Source organism: Melitaea cinxia, chromosome 16, assembly GCF_905220565.1.
Source record: "Melitaea cinxia chromosome 16, ilMelCinx1.1, whole genome shotgun sequence".
NCBI lineage: Eukaryota > Metazoa > Arthropoda > Insecta > Lepidoptera > Nymphalidae > Melitaea > Melitaea cinxia.
This window is the reverse complement of record NC_059409.1, coordinates 5,420,427-5,443,820: the sequence shown is the minus strand read 5'-3', so window position 1 is coordinate 5,443,820 and position 23,394 is coordinate 5,420,427. Positions and strand designations below refer to the sequence as shown.

General features: G+C 38.9%; 1 protein-coding gene and 1 long non-coding RNA gene across 2 annotated transcripts in view; both read right to left on the bottom strand.

The window, feature by feature from the left end:
* Nucleotides 1-2,059: 2,059 nt before the first annotated feature.
* On the bottom strand, nucleotides 2,060-2,901 carry LOC123661146. Its single transcript, XR_006744309.1, has 2 exons — nucleotides 2,856-2,901; nucleotides 2,060-2,187 (listed from the first exon to the last, which is right to left on the bottom strand). It is a non-coding gene; the product is annotated as an uncharacterized LOC123661146 (long non-coding RNA).
* A 3,471-nt stretch (nucleotides 2,902-6,372) lies between these two features.
* The window catches only part of LOC123661144 (spectrin beta chain), a 57,018-nt gene continuing 39,996 nt past the window's right edge, over nucleotides 6,373-23,394 (bottom strand). Inside the window, exons 10-32 of the mRNA XM_045596139.1 lie at nucleotides 23,051-23,180; nucleotides 22,563-22,712; nucleotides 21,812-21,951; nucleotides 21,007-21,131; nucleotides 20,443-20,573; nucleotides 19,512-19,657; nucleotides 19,272-19,395; nucleotides 18,864-19,114; nucleotides 17,889-18,048; nucleotides 17,001-17,139; nucleotides 16,470-16,651; nucleotides 16,160-16,274; nucleotides 15,916-16,040; nucleotides 15,306-15,496; nucleotides 12,514-13,676; nucleotides 11,408-11,669; nucleotides 10,830-11,034; nucleotides 10,282-10,476; nucleotides 9,775-9,954; nucleotides 9,457-9,701; nucleotides 8,792-9,015; nucleotides 8,105-8,301; nucleotides 6,373-7,348 (exon numbers count right to left, since the gene is read on the bottom strand). Of these exons, the coding sequence (XP_045452095.1) occupies nucleotides 6,524-7,348; nucleotides 8,105-8,301; nucleotides 8,792-9,015; nucleotides 9,457-9,701; nucleotides 9,775-9,954; nucleotides 10,282-10,476; nucleotides 10,830-11,034; nucleotides 11,408-11,669; nucleotides 12,514-13,676; nucleotides 15,306-15,496; nucleotides 15,916-16,040; nucleotides 16,160-16,274; nucleotides 16,470-16,651; nucleotides 17,001-17,139; nucleotides 17,889-18,048; nucleotides 18,864-19,114; nucleotides 19,272-19,395; nucleotides 19,512-19,657; nucleotides 20,443-20,573; nucleotides 21,007-21,131; nucleotides 21,812-21,951; nucleotides 22,563-22,712; nucleotides 23,051-23,180 (5,605 nt within the window). The 3' untranslated portion in view covers nucleotides 6,373-6,523. The remainder of the gene's footprint in view (nucleotides 7,349-8,104; nucleotides 8,302-8,791; nucleotides 9,016-9,456; nucleotides 9,702-9,774; nucleotides 9,955-10,281; nucleotides 10,477-10,829; nucleotides 11,035-11,407; nucleotides 11,670-12,513; nucleotides 13,677-15,305; nucleotides 15,497-15,915; nucleotides 16,041-16,159; nucleotides 16,275-16,469; nucleotides 16,652-17,000; nucleotides 17,140-17,888; nucleotides 18,049-18,863; nucleotides 19,115-19,271; nucleotides 19,396-19,511; nucleotides 19,658-20,442; nucleotides 20,574-21,006; nucleotides 21,132-21,811; nucleotides 21,952-22,562; nucleotides 22,713-23,050; nucleotides 23,181-23,394) is intronic.

Here is a 23,394-nt window from a genome sequence, read left to right as displayed (position 1 = left end):
CAACGGCTCCATTCAGGTCTAGCGGCGGTTCTCCACGCCAGTGTTGTTCGGGCGCCGCCTTGTACGCCTTCTGGTCTTTGTAGAACGACATGCGCCCGTCCTTCGCGACTACGTACACTTTGTCCCACGATCTAAACAAGGAAGGCATTTTAGTTGATACATTGTCGAGATACAACTTATTTGCCTTTTTGGTCGAGAAGTTGGTGTAACCTACTTTTTGATTGAGAAAGAATGCCCTTCAGTTATAGTGCGTTCAACGAGCCGACCCAATGTAAACAAACCAAATGCGAGGTCATTCAACTATGCAGGGTTTTGTAACCTTGCAGGGTTTTTTTTAAATGTAAAATTTACGTAAATATTTATATTTTGTAATTACTGAATTAAATATAATTATGTATTTAAGATTTGATACTTCTTAAATAATAATTATCGAAATATAAAAATCAACCGAGCGCTTCAGGACACGAAATGAAATAAAAATAAATAATACAAATTCAAAGGGCCGTGCGCGGTCCGATTGTTTTCAAGGCCAGTTAAAATATCGTTCGACCTTGCAAAGAGACGTGCAGCAGATAGCAAACAAACAAGATAGAAAGAGATAGACTACATTTTGTTTCTTCCGTCGTCGCTACGAAAAAATGATGGGCTTTGTTTACATTTGGTATCTCTTCTCGTTGAACAGACTTTAGTACATTGTCGGGACTGACTAAGCTTGTTAGTTGCCATTAATAGCCTAATTTATGAGTAGCAAAAAAGAGAAGATTTAGAAGTCGTTATAAACATTTTAAGAAAGCCAAAGTAGAATTGTTCATCAAAACTCGTTCGTTTTTGGAAAAAGGGAAATCATGAATAAAAATTTGTCTGTAAAAACATCCTTCTTAGAATAACAATTAACTAAATCAAAATTTTACCTGTTAGAAGCTCGTTTAGCTGCCGACTCCCACTCGTGTTTACGGACCAGCGTGCCCTCCACACCCTCATCTTCCCCGGCGGGACTGGCGCCCTCTGTGTAACACGAAACTTATTAATAATTCCTGACTTTGCTAAAATTTAAATATCTACTAAAATAACAAAAAAAAAATGAAAGAATGTATAAAAGCCATGACTGAAGTTCATTTATTAAAGAATAATCTTACTAAAATTCGTACTTTAATTTTATAGTTCATTTATATGGTACTGTGAAAGACAATCATGACACGTATAAGGTACAAGAATAAGAAGAACACAGTAAAAATAAAATAACATTGTATATTTTCTATAATAATAAAATAATAACAATCACTAGTGATAGGTTTGATACTAAACGTTTAAAGCTCTATGCTAGTTGTTATAAATCTTCGAAATAAAATAAATTTATTGCAATACACGATCAAAACGTAAAACTTCAAAATCATGCGCTAACAAACAGCAGCACACTTAAAGCATTCTTCGCGAACATACACATTTATTCGATGGCGTGCAGATGTGGATGGATAACGTTAAAATAACGATTGACATAAGTTATTTCCACGTATAATTTGAATTCCTTTTGAAGTCATATTGTAATTGAAGTATAATAATTTATAACTATCATGTTAAAATTATTTTGAATGTAAATGCGTTACATTTCAAATAAATGTTTATCTATTTTACAGAATAATAAAGGTAATCAAAATCAAGACTTTTCTCAAATATACTTTTAAACGTACGTTACAATATTGTTATTTTCCTTACGTTATTTCAAATCTGTAATAAAGTGTTTAATTAAATAAATAAATATACGAGTTTTTGATTAATATCGTTTGTTCAGATGTAAAAATTAAATTATTCATTGTCTTTAAAAATATTGCTGAAGATGGATCAATATTTATAGCTCCTATCAACGATGGATGTATCTTGGAAAACGTCAGCTTAAAATGGAAAAAGCTAGGATATACCAAAAATAGCCGCTATTATTACTCATAATGAAAATTTTTGTCAATATATGGCGTAAAAGTTCGACTTAGTCATTAAAATTGACTATTTTCTATCGTATCCATCCACCTCAGTAACTACCGGGGGTACCTTCATCATCGCTATGGTGGGCTCCAGTCAGCAATTTCTTCGCGGTTCGCCAACGGAAACTGCGGAAAGGCGACTTGCTTCGCGACCGGGACTTCACCTTACCAGAGGTGGACGGCGTCGTGGGCGTCGAGCTCGAGCCTGGGGCTGTATTGCGAGTAGGGAATTCGGAGGGATTCGAGGGGTGCCAAAGTACGTTGTAGTGCAAAAAGTGGTGGGGATTTGTGCAATACGATAGACACGTAATAAAAATCAAGAAGAGGTAGGATTTGTTTTCGATAGCGTGGAAGAGTAGAAGAGACAAATGTGATTTCGGGATGAAAATATTGAAAATGGCGTGGGGTAATCGGGTAGGGGGGGAGGGGGTAAAAAAAGAAAAAAAATCAAAGCAACATAAAAAACAAAACTGCGTCGCAGCAAATGAACAAAAGCATTGTCATGCTGATTCTTCTTATATGACAAAACATTTAAAAACGCTTAACACGTATAGACACCAGAAAACACAAATGTTAGAACTAAAATCATGCAACCTATATACATAAACTGCGCGTCATTAGTATCAAATGAGTACAATATTAATTTAAATAATACTACTGATTGTCTTTCCAAGGATACGTATACACATTTCTACTTGCAGCATGGTGGTAAGGTTGATTCTGAGTAATTATTATAACTTTTTCAAATTATTAAATTTATTAACGTTAAGTATATTTTAGTTCGTATGGTAAATGAATTCAACGTGACACAAAACGTTTCACGTGTACGAAGCAACTCCCCACCCGCTACGTGTCCGTTAAACTACGTGTCATACTCACTGGAGAGGCGTGCGGGTTTAGCTGGAGTCTGTTTCGAAGAGGAGGGGCGGGGCGTGTCCTGCAGCGGGCCGGGGGCGGGGCTAGGCGTCTCTGCATGCGTACATCTACGTGCTAGTTACGTCTAATCTACACGCTACGTGTCCATGCTAGGTTATGCATGCTACGGGTTGCACATGCGTGTCTATATCGAAGATAAATTGTATATATAATCCATATTTTAACTGTAATACGATTCAGCCTGTAACAACCCACCGCTGGACATAGATCTCTACCTCCATGTAGGGAAAAACTTTAACTGTAAACTATTTTCGAATAGTACACGCATAAGCAAATTGTTTTTACCTAAACACAGTCATGCATAATAATATGCACCCAAAGAGTTCATTGTCAAAGACTACCTATCTATTATTTAAATTAGAAACAAAAATATCAATTACTAAAACGCCTAAATTTTCATTTCAAAAAGTAACATATATTTTTTGTCTTTGAATTAATTTCAGGTATAAAAAGTGCTTAAAGGAAGGCTTAGAGTTCAAGAATTAAATAAAGTAAGTATAAAATAGTTATATGACATAAGGTAAACATAATTAAACTTTGTTGTATAATATAATTGAATTATATGAGTATATACATGCAAAGCGAGCTAAAAAATAAAGCATTGCATACAAGTGTAGCGAGTTAAGCTTACGCGGAAGCAATAAGTGATACCTACCTTCTACTTAGACGGCATCATTGAAAGAGAAGAACACATTATAAGTTGATAGCACGTATTTTTATTAAATTATTTTAATACAACGAAGATATGAAAATGAAGAGTATCAAAACCATCACCGTGATTAGCGGTTGATATCATAAAATACATGTAATATATTTTTAACGGGTTTATATGAATTTGGGTTTTATTTTCTTACGACAATATTAGGTTTAATTTTTTTTAAAAATTTAAGAAAAATAATGCATTTTTATTTTTAATATAACCTGATACTGTCGTTCGAATATCTATTTATATCAATTATTTTTAAATAATTTTGTAGTAAATAAGCGTGAAAAATAATGTACGTAAAATTAGTGTTACAAAATATTTAATAATAACAATTATTTCCAAAAGTTAAAACCAGTCATATTAATTAGATATTTTTATGACATCTAAAATTATTACAATAAATATTTTGTAACATCTACTAATAAATCGGAAATATTGAAATGAATAGCAAAGTGAGATGATCTACGTCCTTCACCTAGAAAAATGAGAAAGAGTCGTGAATATAGAAATAGTGCAACGTTAAGAAAATTGTGCTTAGAGACCTGTCTAACAGAGCCTAGGTGAAACCGAGCCTAATACATGTTTTATAGCCTTTGAAAGCTTCTAAAGAAAACAAAATTAAACAACATCTACTCCGTGGCATTACTAGTTTAGAGCGCAGTGTAACCCGATATTAAGACACCCATTTAATGACTACGATGTATAAGCACATGCGTACAGCTGGGTATCTCTCGAAATCATTAAGTTTATATAAAGCGCTCTGTTACCTGGCTGGGAATGCGGTCGCTCTTGGGCCTTCTCAGCCGCTTTAGTGGATGTTCTCCTTACGACTACGCGTGTGCATGTGTGGACAACACATTGGTAAGTAATGTCCCTTTTGTCTCACACGCGTGACTCGGTCCGCGAAAGACATCGTTATATTGTTTTTCGGGTATCTTCAATACTTCGAAAAATAGGGATTTTAAGTTGTCGCCACAACTTGTAAAGAATTTAGATACAATATAGGCTTTGTATGATAATAAAGCCGTAATCAATGTCGAAAACTTCGAAATGACCAATTTACGTTACTGACAAATTTATTAGTGACAATTTCGAACAACCAGCGTAATATTCTTTCGTGGATCGAGCAAGCGATACAATAAGGGTAATTTCACATGGAAAGCGGCAAGCGACGCCGTTAAGACTTTAGGCCTCGCAGTGCGAATGTGCTAAGTCTTTTGTAATATTTTCATCGTTTCTTATTTTAAACTATAGAATAGTGTTATTTTGTTGCAACTTGCAAGCAGCATTCCACCAGTTAAGTGGTGAAAATTAGTAAAGATATTATTGTATAATTTAGAAAGTTTGGTTCATTGACAGTGCTAGAAGGTACACATGCGTGCTTACATTGCAATCCGTGAGTCGAAGTGAGGTTATTTTCAAAATGTTGTGTTTTCCATTATCATTTATTTATTATTCAATTTATATCCTACATTTATATCAACTTTTAATAAAACTTAATTTTATCAAATATAAAAAAAGAAACAAATAAATTGACTAGTTTCATTCTAACGAGAAAAATATTAAATATAAACTTTTTCTGTGATGACTCTTCGAAACCTTAAGGTGTAAAATTGAAACGCTACGGATTATATTTTAGATGCGCGACTCGGTTAAGTTAATTATTTATTTATTTATATATTAAATCACATTAATAAATCAGGTATATGTATCACATAGCCCATCTAAAAATAAATCTCAAGACATGAACATAGACTATAGATATCTATTGCACATTACCAAATTAACGTATAGTGAACAATGTCGTATCAAAAAGTGTCGGTACAACAAACGGGGCTACGTCACCGATATAATCGGATACGGTTCCGCTCATTGACTTCACGATGGCCCGAGTTCGCAGTTCGAAGAGTCACCTGCCGGCACGTGAGCGTACGTACGGGGTGATTAAAGATTAAAGTTGTACCGAGGCGAGCCATGACAAACGTCACGTGTACACTATAGTGCGTTCAACGAGCCGATACCAAATGTAAACAAACCAAATGCGAGGTCATTCAACTATGCAGGGTTTTGTAACCTTTTTATTACTAACACAAATTTTTAAAATGTAAAATATATTTATATTTTGAGAATTACTGAATTTAATATAATTAATTAAATATAATTATGTATTTAAGATTTAATCCTTCTTAAATAATAATTATCGAAATATAAAAATCATCTCGATCGCTTCAGGACACGAAATGAAATAAAAATAAATGATACAAAATCAAAGGGCCGTACGCGGTCCGATTGTTTTCAAGGCCAGTTACAATATCATTCGACTTTGCAGAGACGTGCAGCAGATAGCAAACAAACAAGATAGAAAGAGATAGACTATATTTTGTTTGTTCCGTCGTCGGGCCTTGTTTACATTTGGTATCTCTTCTCGTTGAACAGACTTTAGGGTACATACACACCGTACGTTCCCCACAGCTACGTGACCCTGGTGGGGGACGTGCGCGCACACTCACCCGCGGGCTGCGGCTCGGGCTCGGCGGCGCGGTCCACGGCGTCCTGCGCGCGCGCCTGCGCCGCGGCCTCGGCGGCCTCGCGCTCGCGCCGCGCGCTCTCCGCCGCCTCGGCCGCCTCCTGCCGCCGCTTCATCTCCTTCACCTCGAACTGTATTGGAGGAGCGTTGAGTCGACGCGTCACTCACTGAGCGAGCCGTTGCGTGTTAGTGCCGACGGGCTTGTGGTAGTTACATTTTTTTTGCGTTTGATAAAAATTAGGCAATTGATAGAAAATTCATATTTATCGTGTAGCTATTCCATCTGATAAGCATTTTTTTTTTAACTTAGACGAAATTACGTCTCAGTTGGGAAGTTTTATTTGTAGCATTTTCAGTAGTAAAATTCTTATGAAATAATCATGCGATAATATCAAAAATGCACACACAAAGCATCATGCGGTATATCAACTCCACACTTACACTATCCAAGTAGTTATAGTACCAAGCACCCTCCGGATACAATAAACTGCGCGTTTGGGACAGTAATAACAGGGAAGAGGATAGAGGAACGGTCTTAACTTCCTTGCCTAAATCGTTAACAGCCTTCGTGCTGCTCGTCAAGCCGGGCAGGGATAAGACGGCCACTTCAGCTTTATGATTATTATCGCTGTCAGATTTCTTTCTCCAAGATAATCTTTTCATTAAGCCTTTTATACTGCCCGATTTAGAGGACGATTCGCTTTGACTCCTCGTAGGTCTTAGTAAGGATACGTTTGGGTAAACATTCTGATAGGACAACCTTTCCCACAACATGAAGTCTATTGTGGCTAATTTATCGTTCGACATATCATTATCTTGATTGTATTCGAAGAAAATTGAGCTGTATATTTCAGGAGATAGGGGCGATTTTAGAGGAGTCATAGGCGGACTGCTCGTTTCGGAAATTGTTGACAAACTATTATTTGTAACGACCGACCAGAGGTACGAATCGTTCTTTGTGACCGGTGTCTGGCAGTAATCTATGTCTAGGCTTCTCTTTTTAAACTTTTCGGGTAATTGCAACTTATCGTTTGAATTTATTATTTCTTGTACAACTTCTCCGACTGGCCGAGTAATTTTAGAAGCTATTTTTAGTGATGGTTTCAAAGGTGTGGGAGGCGGATATTGGAAAACAAAGGATGATTCGTCACATTTATCCCAAGGTTGTGCGGGAGGCCATAGTGTTGCTGCATTCAGTTCAAGCTAGTAGTAAATTAAACAAAAAGTAAATTATAATGATATCAAACGTACTACTTAGCGATTTAAAACAAGCGATTAAAAAAAATCATGTCAATTTAGATTGGTGAAGATGAGAGATGATAACTGTATAAAAGGTGCTGTGTTAAAATTATTTATTCTATGAGATATCAAACATTAGAATTAACTACCAAGCAAACCATTTATTATTTGTTCATTTAAACCTATTTAAAAAAAATCCATGCCATTTTACAGAAATCGTTGTCAAGATCGTGAAATTTCAAAGTAATTGGTTTTAAAGTGCTTATAAGCGCTTTAAATCATCGTATGCCACAATATGTGTGCGTGTATAAATTTAACTGTTGTGTATTTCTAATCCTTCTTTCCAAATTTAAAATAATGTTGTCTATGTTTGCTTTACAAAACTGGATATTTACAAGTTTCCGCACACATAGAAACCCTCGCCAATACGAGTTAAAAATAGTCATGACTCAAGAAAGCTGAACCTCTATAAAAACCATTTTGTTACTTCAATTTAAATAAAGAACTATCAGCTGATCACATGTCAAACTTTACTGAACACATTCACATGACTTTCGAGGACAGCTTGGGCCTTCGTTGTTACAGTCATCTAAATTTTATAATCATGTGATATTCAGCTTTCTTACATTAGTCTACACCTACACCTATGAAATTAGAAATAAATACAAAAGTATACAAAGTGCAATAACTAGCTGGTTGTACAGCTGCATTCACACTGACCGTAGTGAGGCGCTGTAGAGCGCTGAAGCGGTCCTCTTGCGCGGCGGCGCTCTTCTCGAAGGCCTCGTGCTTCTTGATCAGGCTCTCCACTTCGTCGATGGTGTGGCCGAGCTCCTGCGACATGAGGTACGGCTCCTGCGCGATCAGCCACGCCTCCGCGACGGCCGCGTCGCGCGCGAACTGGTACACCTCCAGGACTGCGGGGATTATCATCGTGTATTTATATATACAGTGGCTGACCGGAACAGGTTTTACAGCCGAAGCCGAAACCGAATTTTCGGCCTTGGTCTCGAGTTTCGGTCCATTTAGGACCAAAACCGAAACTAAAGTCTAAACTAGATTTTTTTTTTGCCGAAACAGGCCGAAAAAAAATTTCGGTAGGTGTTTGATGTAGCTCTGCACGTGTGACGACACCTGTCTTTATTGAGGTAGGGTACAGCAGGATATATCCTACTCAAAATCTGGAGCAGCCCGACTGGGGAGGTATCTCAACCTTACAAAAGATCACAGCTAAATAACACTGCTTTCAAGCAGTTTTGTTGAAAGCTCCTAGTGAGGGTCGGAAATATGTTCGGCAAAGCGATTATGATACTTCTAATGCTGTAGGCGTCTATAGGCTACCGTTAACCGTTATAACCGTTTGCCTATAGTCGTGTATAAATAAAGTAAATATTGCGAGGGACTTACTGAGCTGCAAATTTTCCCAGCGCTCCTCCCAGCGGCGCAGCAGCGCGTTTCTCTGATTGGTGAGAGCGAGCAACTTGTCTCGGATGTCGGGCGACGCGTAGTGCTGCCTCGCGAGCAACTCCCGACCGAGATCGATACACGCCGTGAACTTATCCTCGCGCGTCTCGATCTCCGCCTTCAGAGACTGGTGGTTGTTCATCAGCAGCTCGACGCCGCTCACGTCACTGTAATCGAACTTTCTAGATGATGCCCGTTCTCTTGCACTTGCATAGTAAGGATTCGTCTATTAATCACGTGAGGCTCGAAAGGGAGGGGTGTTCGGAAAAAATCGCGAAATATATTAAGGAGAGGGGGGATACACTTGATTTCTGAATAAGGATGAAAAGGAGTAGTCTAAAACGTTACACACATTTTTTAACCACTTAGTAATCCAAGTGGTTATAAAGTTACTTAGGATCCGTTTCACCCATTTGGATATTTCCATTCACAAACGTGAATCCAAAATTTTTCATTTATGAATTGTGGAGATAAATGTCATAATGGAATATCGTACCTCCTGCTATTAAATTCTATTAATTAGTATAAAGTTTATCCACAAGGGGTGAAAGGGGCCGTCGATGTCGCGTGATTAGTAGTAGCGAAGAGGGGCTAGAGGCAGCACTCACCGCGGCTTCTCGCCGGTGTTCATGGAGCGCACGACGTCGTCCATCCACAGCGTGAGGTCGCGCACCTGGCTCAGGAAGCGGTACAGCTGGTCGGCGTCCTCCAGCTTGGCGCGGCGCGCGGCGCACGCGGCCTGCAGCGCGCGCCACGCCTCCGCCACCTCCGCCTCGCGCCGCGTGATCTCCGCCGCCTTGTCGCCCGCGTACGACGCGCCCAGCCGCGCGCACTCGCCGCGCGTGGCCTCCACCTGCGGCACTCCGTAGCTGGGCCCACGTCTCCGAAGATATACACATATATAGATATAGACAGCTGTAGCTCACCTGCTGCTGCAGCGTGCTGAGGTCCTGCATGAAGTTGTGGTGCTTGCGCTGCAGCGCGCCGACGCTGATCGCGTCGCGGCCCAGCTCGTCGCTAACTCCGCGGGCCTTTTCGTTCACGCGTTGCAGCGTGTCCTTGCAGTCGTGGAAGTACTTGTGCAGCTCGCGGGACGCGGCCAGCATCTGTCATCGTTACAGCTTGTTAATATAGACACCATATTTTTATATCAGTTTATATATTTTCAATAATCATAAATATAATAAGTTTATAAATTTGTAACTAATTTTACCATGTTAAATAATTATGTCAAGTTTTAATTTTTTCAATTTAAATAATACATAATTTCTTCATCAAAGCATCTTCTATCATTTTTATTAATCATATTTGCACACTCTACTCAAATAACCAGTTGTGTAATTATCACACAAATAAAAGCCATATATTCATGGTGCACATACACTTTCATGCTAAGACTTGTCGAGCAACACGTGTGAAGCAGCAATTATCACCTGTGTCCTGGTGTCGATAAGCTCCAGCAGGTCTTGCCAAGTCTCGCGCAGGCCCTCCTTCCACTGCGCGATGGTGGCGTTGTCGGAGTGTCCCATGGCGATCATCTGGTCGGCGATACGCTCAGCCGTGGCCACGCGCTCCGACCCCACCGACTGCGTCTCGCGGGCGAACTCCTTGAATCTCTCCCATAGAAGCTGAATAAAAAGACATTATTTTCTTAGATCATTTTTAGTAAAAAAAAAATTGTATTATTGCAACTTCGACAATCATTTAAGTAAGATCTATAGAGGTCAAGAGGATGAAATTAAAATTTCAATCGGGTATGAGTCAAAAATCGGGGATACAATTGCTTAGTGGTGATTGTGTGAGCGGTAAAGGTAAATATCTCGATAAAACTCTGCATGTCTCGCGACAAGCTCTGAGCTATGATTAGTGAAATATCTAACAATTCATTGTTAAACAATCTTAATATATGATGATACTTATATCCATATCGAGAGTTTAAAATCTCTGGACAATTGCAGTACAAAATAATAAATTCTCTCACCGTAACATGGTCGTAATCCTGCCCTAGCTCCTGCGAGCTGGCGACCAGCTCCCTTTCCGTGATCCACTGCTCGAGGTCATCGACCTCGCGCGACAGCTGGAAGAGTCGCAGAGCCTCGTCCAGCTTGGCACGCCTTTCACCTGCCAGGTCCTTGAGACCAGCGTATAGCTTGTCTACTTGCGATTGCTTCACCGAAATCTGTTCGCTGTTGAGTAAAGAATTGGAATTAGATTTAAGGAATATCGTATATCAATATGAATTATGTTATAATAGTGTACCAGAATCGAAAGCTGATGACGTACATAGATCATTTTTTATTTAAGTTTACAATGATTCAGGTGTTTTTCCTATGTCCTTATATCAACTTTCCAGCCTGCCCAGAGTGGTGACTATGGGCAACACACATGAATTCACGCCATTTTTGGCGCAAACTTGTGGAGGCTTATGTCCAGCAGTGGACAGCAATAGGCGGAAATGATGATGAATGATATATAAACTTTGATAAGTTAATGCCACATTGAAATTACCAAATAATATTAGTTGATTTCTTGATACTAATTCGTCTTTTTCAAACTCACCTCAAAGGATGTTCTTCGCTGGTCAGCTGACGAACAGTTTCTCCCAATTGTCTGATGGTCTGCGCGTAATCATCTACTGCCTGTTCCAATATCTCGTGCTTCTTCATCAGGTTCTGAGCTGAAATCTCGTCCTTGCCACGGTCCTCTACCATCATGTAAAGTTCCTGTTCACTCATCCACGCTTCGGCTTCGTTCGCGTCGAATAGATATTGCTGAGCCTTCTCCCATTGGGCCAAGTTGTCCTTACGTTGATCGATGGCATCTATAAAACAAAACCAAATTTGTAAAGATAACTTATAATCAAAGGAGAATGGGACTTTTGGGCCAAAATGTAATGAGTAGAGATATTGTTTAAAAAATTGGTCATATTTTTTTATTTTAAAATATAAAATATCAGCTCAATTCTGAATCTAGAAGCGGAGAAAATTGAGAAAGATAGTTTTCATCAAATTATTTGGGTATCGATTCAACTATAATCGATTACAGAATTAAAAAAAAAAAAAGGTTTGCACTAGTTAATTAATTCAAGATATTTAGATGCACAATTAAAGCTGTAAACAATAAAGTGCATTTAAATAAAGTTACATTAATATGGACAATATCAATTAATATCTGATAAACCAAAATGATTATCGATTTCATATCGATTTAAAGTAAATCATATTTTTAATGACAGCTTTGAAAGCTGACTAACTTGTGACTAACGATAATACTGTGTCCGTCATTCGTTTTGTGTTTACTGTTTTCCGATGCATTCTGAGTCCATTCCTGATATTTATTTATGGTTTCAAGTGTATATAAATATTCGTAGTGAGTTTTCAAACAGTCTTCACTAAATATAACAAATATTAATGCTACAAGAACTTAGTGATCGCGTTTTTTTATAGACATTGTAACATAACCTCACTTTTACGAAAAGTCTAATAACTCCACTCTCAGATAGCCAAAATATAGATAATTTTCAGCGAGGAAGCAATAACCCTAAATGCATTAATTGATACCATTTTCATTTCATTACATTTTGGCCCAAGATTGTATGGAATCGTATCATTCTCCTTTAGACACTAAAATATTTTCATAGCTTTCAAAAGTAATCATAAGCTTACCTTTAAGTTCTCGCCACCTCGCAGTGAGTTCTTCAATAAGAGTTTTGAATTCGGGCGCAGCTTCGTGTCCCTCGTCAATCAACTTCTGCCCGTTGGAAATTACTGTCAAAATTCTCGGCTCGTGGTTATCTGTCTCCGTCTTCAAAGATTGATTCTTCTTCTGTAGCATCTGAACGTTGAACAATGAGTTTCCATAGTCGGTACTTAGGGCCAGAGGCATCTTTTCGTGTATCCATAACTTCTCATCCTCGACGTCGCGACGGAATTGGAACGCTTCTTTCTTCTTCGCAAGTTGATTCTGGCGCTCCAATAGTGGCGCCTTGAGCTGCTCGAAACGTTGCTCCACAGACTTTTTCTTCTCCTTAATCTCTTCCATTTTATCCGGAACGGTCTTTTGCAGGTATTCCGCTTGAGTTTCGAGTTCGGTAACCTGCTTAGCCTTCACGGCCATCTGAGTCTCGATCATCTGTTGCTTCTGCATTAGAATATTGACAGATGCCAGATCAGTGCCGGTGTCTGTATTTTCGATTTGCTTCTCGAGCTCGTTCATCCACGAGTCGATGTCGTCACACGTCTGGTGAAGAAGCACTTCACGATTCGCGTCGAAGAGGCGTTCGCCCTTATCCTTAGTGGTAGTTTGAAGGTTCTCGAATTGATCTTGGAGTTCCATCATCTTGGGCGAGATGATTTCAACGAATTCTGGTTTTTGCTTCATGAGTTCCTCAGCCGCATTCTGAACAGCAAAGAGACGTTCCTTATTAGCCGCGATCTCTGCTTCGAAAGCTTGATGGCGAGTCCATTTTGAGTGGATAGTCTTCGCCGAGCGGTAGGTATCATCTTGAGCGGTTACATTCTTCTCTTGTACCCATTCTCCTAACTCGTCGCAATCCTGAAGGAATTGATGAAGCTGTAGTTGGTCTTGTAGTTTTTCCATCTGTTGGAGTGCCTTCTCACGGTTGGAATCCCGTCTCGCACGAATACTCTCAGCTTTGCGTTGTATTTTGTCAGCATCGAAGTGTCTCTCCTCAACCAGACGGTTGGCGAATTGAACGACTGAGTTAATTTTATCGTCATTAGCTTCCATAGTTGTAAGGAAAGCTTCATGCTCTTTAATTGCATTCTCGGCCTGTTCCAAGTTTGCAGGTGGTTCGGCCTTAGCTAGTCTAAAAAAAAAAAACAAATATATAATAATTTTTAATATTATCCGTCTAAAAATTTTCTACCAACATCACTTATTAACACAGTGTACAGAAGAAGTTGCCTAACGGCCGAACCCAATATTCAATCTAAAATAGAGATAGGTAGTTATCATCGACTGCTAATAACTAACTATCTATCCTTTCTAGTTGTCCCAATAATTCGGATAGGGGACTACTATCTCCAGTTAGCTGTAGATAGACCTGAGCTCTCCCTTACATTCCAGTATACGCAGCGTCACAGACGGCCTCAGTTATGTTACATAGATGTTTTGTAGTATTTAAATTTGTTATACAAATTTTATTCATATTAAAGTAATCTTGTTTTATAAAAATATGGACAAATTAATTTTTACACAACTTTTTAATTTAGAATAAACGATATTATATTAATATGGACTGCACGGTAAATCTAGTAACGGAACGTTTTAACACGACACGACAAAGACGCTACGAAGCCATTACGCTTTATTGAATCGTCGTTTCGTTTGAATTTGTATAATTTGCGACCCAAGTTATACCAAATTGTTTGTTTCACAAGGGTCACAAGATGAGTAAAGTAAGTATCATTTCACAAGAAACTTATTATTTTTATTCAAATATTTGTTGCAAAAGAGCAATATCACTTGAACTGCTACTTGAACTTGAGTCTGCCATTATTTTTCACTCGAAATTAATTTTATTTTAAACAAAGAAAATACCTTTGCAATTAATAAATCTTAGTTATCCCCCGAAAACTATAGATCGGATATTGTTGTTACTAAAGATAGCCAACGTTACTGACAGATAGAACTCTATTATTATTGGGACGCTTACACTGTCATTTTCATACGAACTGATATCTCCGGTAAGCTATCCTCCCTCTCATCGATAGATAGCTTTGAAGGATAAGATTGCCTATCGTCGACAAGTTTATTGGGTCAGTAAAATGAATGATAGATAGATATTTCTGTCTCTAGTAGGACATAACTAGAGATAGACTGAATATTGGGTTCGGCCGTAACAGAATCTGTTAAGCCGGTAACAATATATGCCTCACACTCAATGGCCTCCTCTAAGATTCACTCCCGTATTAAGGGTCAGGAAACACACACAATACACAAGCACAAACGCCCAGATCACGGCAAACATCCATATGCAAATCTCTGCTACATGCAGGGATGGAGCCTACAGAATACACATACTACAGAAACAGAACCTACACGCCAGCGCAACTGACGCAATTCAGCGATGTGCCCGATGCGCTAATGCGTCGCCAATTAAATTTTAAATTTCTATAACTGGCAGTATGCAAGTCCCCCCTAAACAACCATTCTGGTGCGTGTAGTCGCCTAAAACGTCTGCGGGTCGATTCCTGCTCGGGATTTATGTTTGTATTTGTACAAATATTTCTTTCCAATTTATATGTCAGTGGGTCTCTCCATCGTTCACCGGAGAGCAAGTTAAGCCGTCGGTCCCGGTTGTTATCATGTACTCGTGGTAAGGAATATATCCGCCAAGCCGCATTGGAACAGCGTGGTGAATTAAGCTCTAATCTTTCTCCTACAAGGAGAACGAGGCCCATGGCCAGCAGTGGGACGGCCCAAGCTCGCGCACCTGTGCTCCTGGTGCGCCAGCAGCACCTCGGCCTGGCGCGCGTCGCGCTGCAGCAGCTGCAGCTCGAGGCTCTGCGTCAGCAGCTGCTGGCGGTTCTCCCACATCTGCTGCAGCTCGGCCCAGCCCTCGCGCAGCGCCTTCAGCCGCTCGCGCAGGAACATGTACTGCGGGTCGTCTTGCGTCGACGGTTCCTGGGGATTCATAAAGTAAGTGAGTGCCACTGTCGAACACTTCATTCTAGAAGACTGGTTATCCAATCGACTGAGAATGGAAACACCGATTTAACGCAATTTTTAAAGACTACTATATTAAGGTTAGTGACTGTACCGATTGATTCGGATAAAATAAAAGCAGTGTCCATATCAAATAGACGTTCTGTGAACAACCAAATTGCTACTCTTCATTTGATAAAAAATACAGTACATACAAACCTAAAAAATATATTGAATGTTATATGTACTGTCTCTGTCTGTCTATCTGTGATCTTCGATATTTTCGTACAGGATTTTACTAAATTGAAACACAAGTTTTTTTTCAAAAAAGAATCCCAAAAATTTCAGTGACATAATGGTGAAATAAACAAAATATACCACAAAGAAATAACACTTACAGCAGTAATCTTCTCTCCATATTCCATCATCTTAGCATATTCATCCTTGTAATTATCGATCTCTTCCTTGATAGTCTGGTGTTGAGACAACAACTTCTCTGCTTCTGGTAGACTTGCTGGTATATCTGAAAACATAATCAAATTAGGCATACAGAACTTTTGATTTTATAGTTTTATTAAAGTGTTAACAATTACTTATGTTACATTAATTTAATAAAAATAAAATTTACTTTTAATAAATTACCTTCTGAAGCGACATCCGTTTGTGTCTTTGTAAGCCAAGCTTGGAAGTGGTCAACAGAACGTAAGAAACGGTGCAAGTCACCAGCCTCTTCCAATTTCGCATCGCGTTCCTTGAGCTGTAGAAAATAAAATATGCTATTAATTTTGCATTTTGAAACTAATCCCTATATACTTTTGTAAAAAGATACACATATATATTTTAAAGAATTTTTATATAAGTAAATATAATTAGGAACACCTAAGCTATACAAGTAAATTTATAGAATCGTAAATATCATTATTTATCTAACAGACCTTTTAAAGATACTTACCATTTGCGTGAGTTGATCCCAGTTGTCCGTAATAGTGTGGACACGTTCTCGAATGAGGCGGGCCTCGTCTGGGTGTTCGTCTTCGATAGCACTGGCTTCGTTCTCGAGGGACGTAATACGCGCTTGTATAGCGGCCAGGTCGCGCTCCATGCCAGACAGGCGACGTTGTAACGTCATAACACCTGAGAATGGGATCATTTTGATTTAAAATTATAATTATGTTATCAAAAGTTTTTTTTAACTAAAATAAATTGCATCAATGCTGATCAATTGAGGATAAACGATGTCCTAATAAGTTAATGATAACAAATTTTGAACATTAGACCATATCAAATGTGAAAGACAAATTTAATAGTGTAAAAAAAGCAAAAGACAAAATCACTACTGGCTTAATCAATGAAAAAATACAAGAGATATCTATTTTCTATTCAATTTCAAGGTTTTTTGTAAACATGGTAACGATGTCACTATTATAAACAATTTCATTTTCAAACACAATGATCTTGTAAGAACTAAATAAGTATTGCTCACCATTGAGGTCCATTTCCAGATTGTCTGTCTGTTGCAAGATGCGCTTCTTGTCTTCGATCCAGGACACGGTTTCACGGCACTCGATATAGAACGTCTGTACGCCTTGTGCTGACTTCAAATCGTCTTTCTTTGCTTCCGCCTGATATCAAAAATCTTTGTATTAATATTAGTTCACTTCAATCAATCAATCTATCAATCAATCAGTTAATTGTATAAAATTTTAATATAAAATTAGTTCACTTAATTTATAAAAAAAAACTTGTTAAAAATAAATGCTTGTTTTATTTAATATGTAAGTCTTCAGATTTTTAAGGTCATGCCTCTCTATCTTTGTCAACATATGTTTCGAAAGGATGAACTGTTTTAGATACAAACCAACACAATTTATGTTTGCTTAATACGTAAAAAATTTAAAAATAAATGTTCATTTATGAGATACGTAATACGTTACTCGAGAGTTCTCAACTCTTTTGTTTCGTGTCGTGACATATTATGCAATTTTACACTTGTCAATTATTATTATTTATAAATGAAAACATTACTTACGATATTATTTTTATTTCCATTATTCAATAAAAACAATTTTAAGTTAATCGTTAATAGGTATGTGTATACGGTCACCAACCCGCCTGCCCAGTGTGGTGACTATGGGCAAAGCACATGAGTTCACGTTATTTTTGGCGTAAACTTGTGGAGGCCTATGTCCAGCAGTGGGCTGTATAGGCTGTAATGATGAGGTATGTATAATAAAAGTAAAGTAAAGAATTCGATACATGCATTTCAATATATTTTGAAATGTGATGCGTCCCCACCCTTTTTCAAACAATGTCACACTTCGTCGATCCTATACCCCCCCCCCCTCTCCTTAACGTTTGACTAAGTAGCTACCTTCTCCCTGAGCGAGCTCCAGGCCTGGTTGAGCCTGGCCTGACGCTCCTGTATGGCGGGCGCCTGCGGGTGCTCTACGTGGATGAGTTGCCGCGCCAGTTGGTTCACGACGGCCACGCGCGACGCGTTCGCGTTCATCTCCTTGTCGAAACCGTCATAACTGGTGGATAAAAAGATTTTTTTCATTAATTTCAGTATTTTTCTTGACCAGATCTTAGTAGAAGGTCGGTCCTGAATCGTTGACGCTGTGAAAAACTGTATACAAATACTTGTTTCCGGTTTGGATGTTTGAACTTGCGAGCCTCTCCACCGTGCCTCGGAGAATACGTCAAACTGTCAGTACCAGTTTTTTGTAATATACATGTGTGTATTGATCGTTTCTCATAGTAGGGAATACGGTCGCCAACCAAAGAGCAGCGTAAGAGATTAAGTTGGATTAAACTGAGGTAGAGCACTGCAGTGGCCTTGTTGTGAGCGAGGCCACCCCACCATTATGCCGGGGCCTGGAGTCTTTGTCTGGGCCTACCGCTGGGGCGAGGTGGCGAATGCTAGCGCGACCCTATCTCGCCCCACCCAGGCGGACGACTGCTCACACGTAGTGGTTTTTTAGTCAGTAGGAGTCTGACATAACCCTCTGGCGACCCCGCGCCGGAGGGTATCCATGATAGATTTTCCCCACGTAAAAAAAAGGGCACTCCAGGAAATTTCCTGCTTAACACATGGAGCAGCCCGAATGGGGTAGTACCTCGACCTTACAGAAAATCACAGCTAAATAATACTGCTTTCAAGCAGTGTTATGTTTCTGTTGGTGAGTAAGGTGACCAAAGCTCCTGGGGGTATCTGGGATAGGGTCGGCAACGCGCTTGCGATGCTTCTGGTATCGCAGACGTTTATAAGCGACGGTCAGTAATCGCTTACCATCAGGTAATATATGTAAAATCTTCGATGCCTGTAGAGAGGCAGCGGCGTACCCACCGGTGCTTCATGATCTCGACGTCGTCGATGTCCTTGGGCGGCAGCATGGTGTCGAGCATGCGGTCCTTCTCCGCGATCCACTGGTCGGCCGCGCCCGCCTCGGCCAGCAGCTTGCACAGCGACAGCGCGTCCAGCAGGCGCTGCTTGCGCAGGCGCGCCAGCTCCGCCAGCTCGCCGAGGCGCGCGTCGATGGCCGCCAGCCGCTCGCGCACCTCGCCGCTGCACGCGTCCTCGGGGCTCAGCTCGCCGGCCTGCGTGCGCGGGCTCGTTATTGTTGTATACTCTCGACACCACTTACTCTTACTTTCTATTATAACTTATAAATAGCTACAATGGTAAAACCGTATGTAAAAAACATTTTGACAAATTAGATCGTACTATGTTACGTAAAATTTAAAGCAAATTCACCTGTTGTTTAAGCTGCTGAATGACGTTAGCGTAGTGCTTGAGTTCATCCGTTACATCCTTGTGTTTTTTCAACAAGCTTTGTACTTGTGCTTCATCGACTCCCGTATCCTCGGAAGAAACCAGTCTGTAAAATTATCAATAATGTACCCTCTTGTAAGGCTATAAAAAAGTCGTTAAAAAAAAAAGTGATATACATACATTATATCCATTAATTCTATTTAACAAAAAAATATTATATACCTGAGCGTATCCAACATCCAGTTGTCGATGTCGTCGGCGTCCGCGAACAGCTGATGATAGCGCACGGCCGCGTCTAATCGGTTCTTGCGGAGAGATACCACGTCCAAAAGATGGTTCCACTGTGACAAGATGTCTCGTAGACGCTCCTACAAACAATTATTTTCATATTAGAATAAAGTTCATTAATACACGTTAGACGACATGCATTAATTTTATAGCTCGTTTTCTTATCCCTTGAACCTGGAACAAGAAATTGCGATGGGTCTCAGGTCCAGAAGGCACAACAAGTTATTAGAAATGTTGAACCATTCTTTTCTAACATCACATTATGCGGTTATTTAAAGTTCAGGAGGTATAATTTTTATAAATGGTTATCAAATTTTTGTACGAAATTCTACTAGCGATGAGTATTAAATCCATTTGAATTTTTTTCTATCTTAGTCAAATTTTATGTAAATACCTTAAACGTAATAAAAACTTAACTAAATCCATCCCTATTTAAAAGAACCGTCCACCACCAACGTTTTTTTTGTCTAACGTCGTCGCGGATATGAGTGTTTTTTCAAAGTCTACTACTGAATTTTTAATTTAGGACTACCTGCTAATTTATAGGAAAGAAAGCATTTTTTTTTAAGTCGGCAAACAATCGTACGGCTCACCTGATGGCAAGCGATTACCGTAGTTTATAGACTGCAACATCAGAAGTATCGCAAACGCGTTGCCAACCCTATCCTCAATTTCCTCAGGAGCTCTGGTCACCTTACTCACCAACAGGAATAGAACACTGCTTGAAAGCAGTATTATTTAAGTGTGGTCTTCCGTAAGCTCGAAGTACTACCCCAGTCGGGCTGCTCCATATTTTGAGCAGCCCTGCCGTGCCCTACCTCAGTTGAGTCCTCGGTATAAGAGCCCCAGCGGCGAGAGCGCGTACCTGGATGCGGTCGGCGCCGAAGTGTCCCTGCGAGATGAGCTCGTCGCCCACGGCCGCCACGCCCATGAGCTGCGGCTCGTGCGCCTGCACGTCCGCCTGCAGCGCCTTGTGCTTCGAGATCAGCAGGTACACTGCGCACACGCAACGCATGCACTCGCACACAATTACCTCGGGTGACTGGCTTCCGAGGCCATTGTATATCAATACGTACTAATATTCTATATACGTTAATGGACGTGCCAAAAAGACATCTTTTAACTCTGTTACTTGAAACTAAGATTACTTTCATTTACTTCAAATATTTACTTTCAATGCAAGTAGTTTTATGATACTTATTACTTCTATACTATATTTGTAAATAAATAGCTATGTAAGTGTGTATTACGATCCAAACTAGTGAATCGATTGTGATAAAATTTAATACAAAATAGTTTATAAGGCTTAAAATAGATAAAAACTATATAACGTGAAACTATAAAACATATCCTTATTATTAAACTTGCTATGGTCAGAAACTGTACACCAATAATTACCAATTGAATCAGAAATAATGTTCACACTAACCGGTAGTGAGATCGTGGCCAATGTCGTCGACAGATACGATCTGTTCCTTTTCTTTAATCCAGTTTTCTTCGTCAGCCATATCCCAGTAGAACTGCCACAGCTTGCGGCTATCTTCGAGACGCTTTCTAAAGAGTTAAATAAAACTTTTTAATGCACACTCATATTCATTTACATAAATTATTATGTATTAAGATTACTAGAATATTTAAAACTTTATGAAAGTTTTTAACAATTATAAGTAAAAACACTGTATCAGCACAATTTTTTAAAATCACAATGAGTTGCTTACACATCAAACAATAAAATCAAAAATTGAATAATGAAATTAAATTTTAAAATAATAAATTATAACCGAATTACTAATTACTTCATATAATTTCACCAAAATTCAATGATAAAGCTACTCAAAATACATTACAAAATGTCTTTTTAGGAATACTTTGTCTCGCACATTCTAATCATAAGTATTCTCAGTACTTTAAAAAACATATAATGAAACATTTTTTCGGATTTTATCGTCGTTTATTAAGTATTTTACATGCCCGATATTTCGGATACTTTACAGCAACCATGGTCACGGGAGAAGAGAGTGGGAGGAGTCAGGAGGAGAGAGAAAAACTTGTTTCATTATAACGATTAAAATCCACATAAAGATTAGAAAAGAAAAAAAATATATTTATATACCAATGTCCAATAAAAATATAATGGCTGCATATGTCTTTCCACTAGAAGAACGGTTGCAACTATTGGCCCACCACCTGCAAACGACCACGAGATACAAACAAACGACGATAGAGGTATATACCTGCGCTCGACGGCGAGGTGCACGAGCTCGGCGTAAGCGTTCTCCAGCTGCTGGATGCGCTCCACGGTGATGGCGGGGTCGCACGGCCGGTAGCCGCCCTCCTCCTGCTCCAGGAAGCGCTGCGACTGGCCCACCACCACCTGCGGGCGTTACCGGATACCATCACTGCTCTGTCACTCGTGGCTTTTGGCATGTTGTTTAAGGTAACTATTGCGATAACATAATTATGGTGTCGTCTATTAATCACGTGAGGCTCGAAAGTTTTCAGTGGGTCAGAAAAACACAAAGTATCACAGGGGGGGGGGGATTTGGCTTGTTAATGGGATATCACTTATACTTCTATCACGATACTAATTTCCAAATATTGAATCAGATTATAAATAACAATATTTAAGGATATCCTGAATATTTTAATATTCTTTGCACACAAAAAATACACGTGACTTTTTACGCTGAGGAGGGCTTAAAAAGTTGTTAAAAAACAACACGATGGACGTTGAATTTGAGAAATCCAGAACTTAGATAAAATTTCTGGTATTTGTACGTGAGAATCAGTAATAAGTAGTCAAAGCATAATTTGTAGATGAAATATAAAAATTTTAATAATAGTAAACTTATTTAAGAAACATTTTTTATTGGGGTTTTATATAAACTTTAATATTCTTTACTTTAATAGCAATTTGTCAACGGTAACCACAGAGTTTTTAATCTAGACAATGAATATTTTGAAAGAATGGATAGTTTTTATTACCTTAACACGTTCTCCAAGGACGTTAATATCGGCTTCGACCAGCGCATGTTTTTGTAGTAGGTCCTCGACACCCATAAGGTGTTTGCCGTAGTCGTCTGTGAGAAGACGCATCTTGATTTCTTCCATCGAGTCCAAAATATATAACATTTCCTGCAACAAAAAATAGCAAATTAATTAAACAATATCAAACCAAAATGCTCAGCTTTATCTGATAATTAAATTTCGATTTACTACGTCTATTTATTGCCCAAACAGAAAACTATAAACATGGTGTAAATAAAGACTAGAGGTTGAACGAAGAAAAGAGGTTGTGCGAAATTTTCCTTTTCCCAATCTACTTATACTAATGTATATTTGTATTAATATACAACAATATAAACAGACAATACAAGCGGATATTTGCATTTATGTTTGTCAAGATCTCTATCACTAGAACTACTAGAGCTTCAAGTATGAACAATTTGTTATTGGTATTTCAATGTTTTCACCTGGAAGTTTTGCTGCAGCTGCAACGAAAGTTCAAGTCGAGCGCGACGAGCTCTCAACAGCTCCAATAGATAGGCCCACAGGCGGAGCACGTTGTCGCGGCGAGCGCATACACGCTCCATGTCGTGGTACCTGGGTATTCAAATGTTGTGTCAGCTGATTTTCTTTTATAAATGAAATAAATAAAGAAAAAATAATATTCAATAGGGTTCAAAGGCCTTCAAATAAATCAATTATTTGTAATGTGAATCTACCGCCCATTTTGGAATATCGATTCTACAGAAAAAAAATCAACAACAAACTCAGCATCACAAACTCATCTTTTAAAATATTATTAATCATTTTA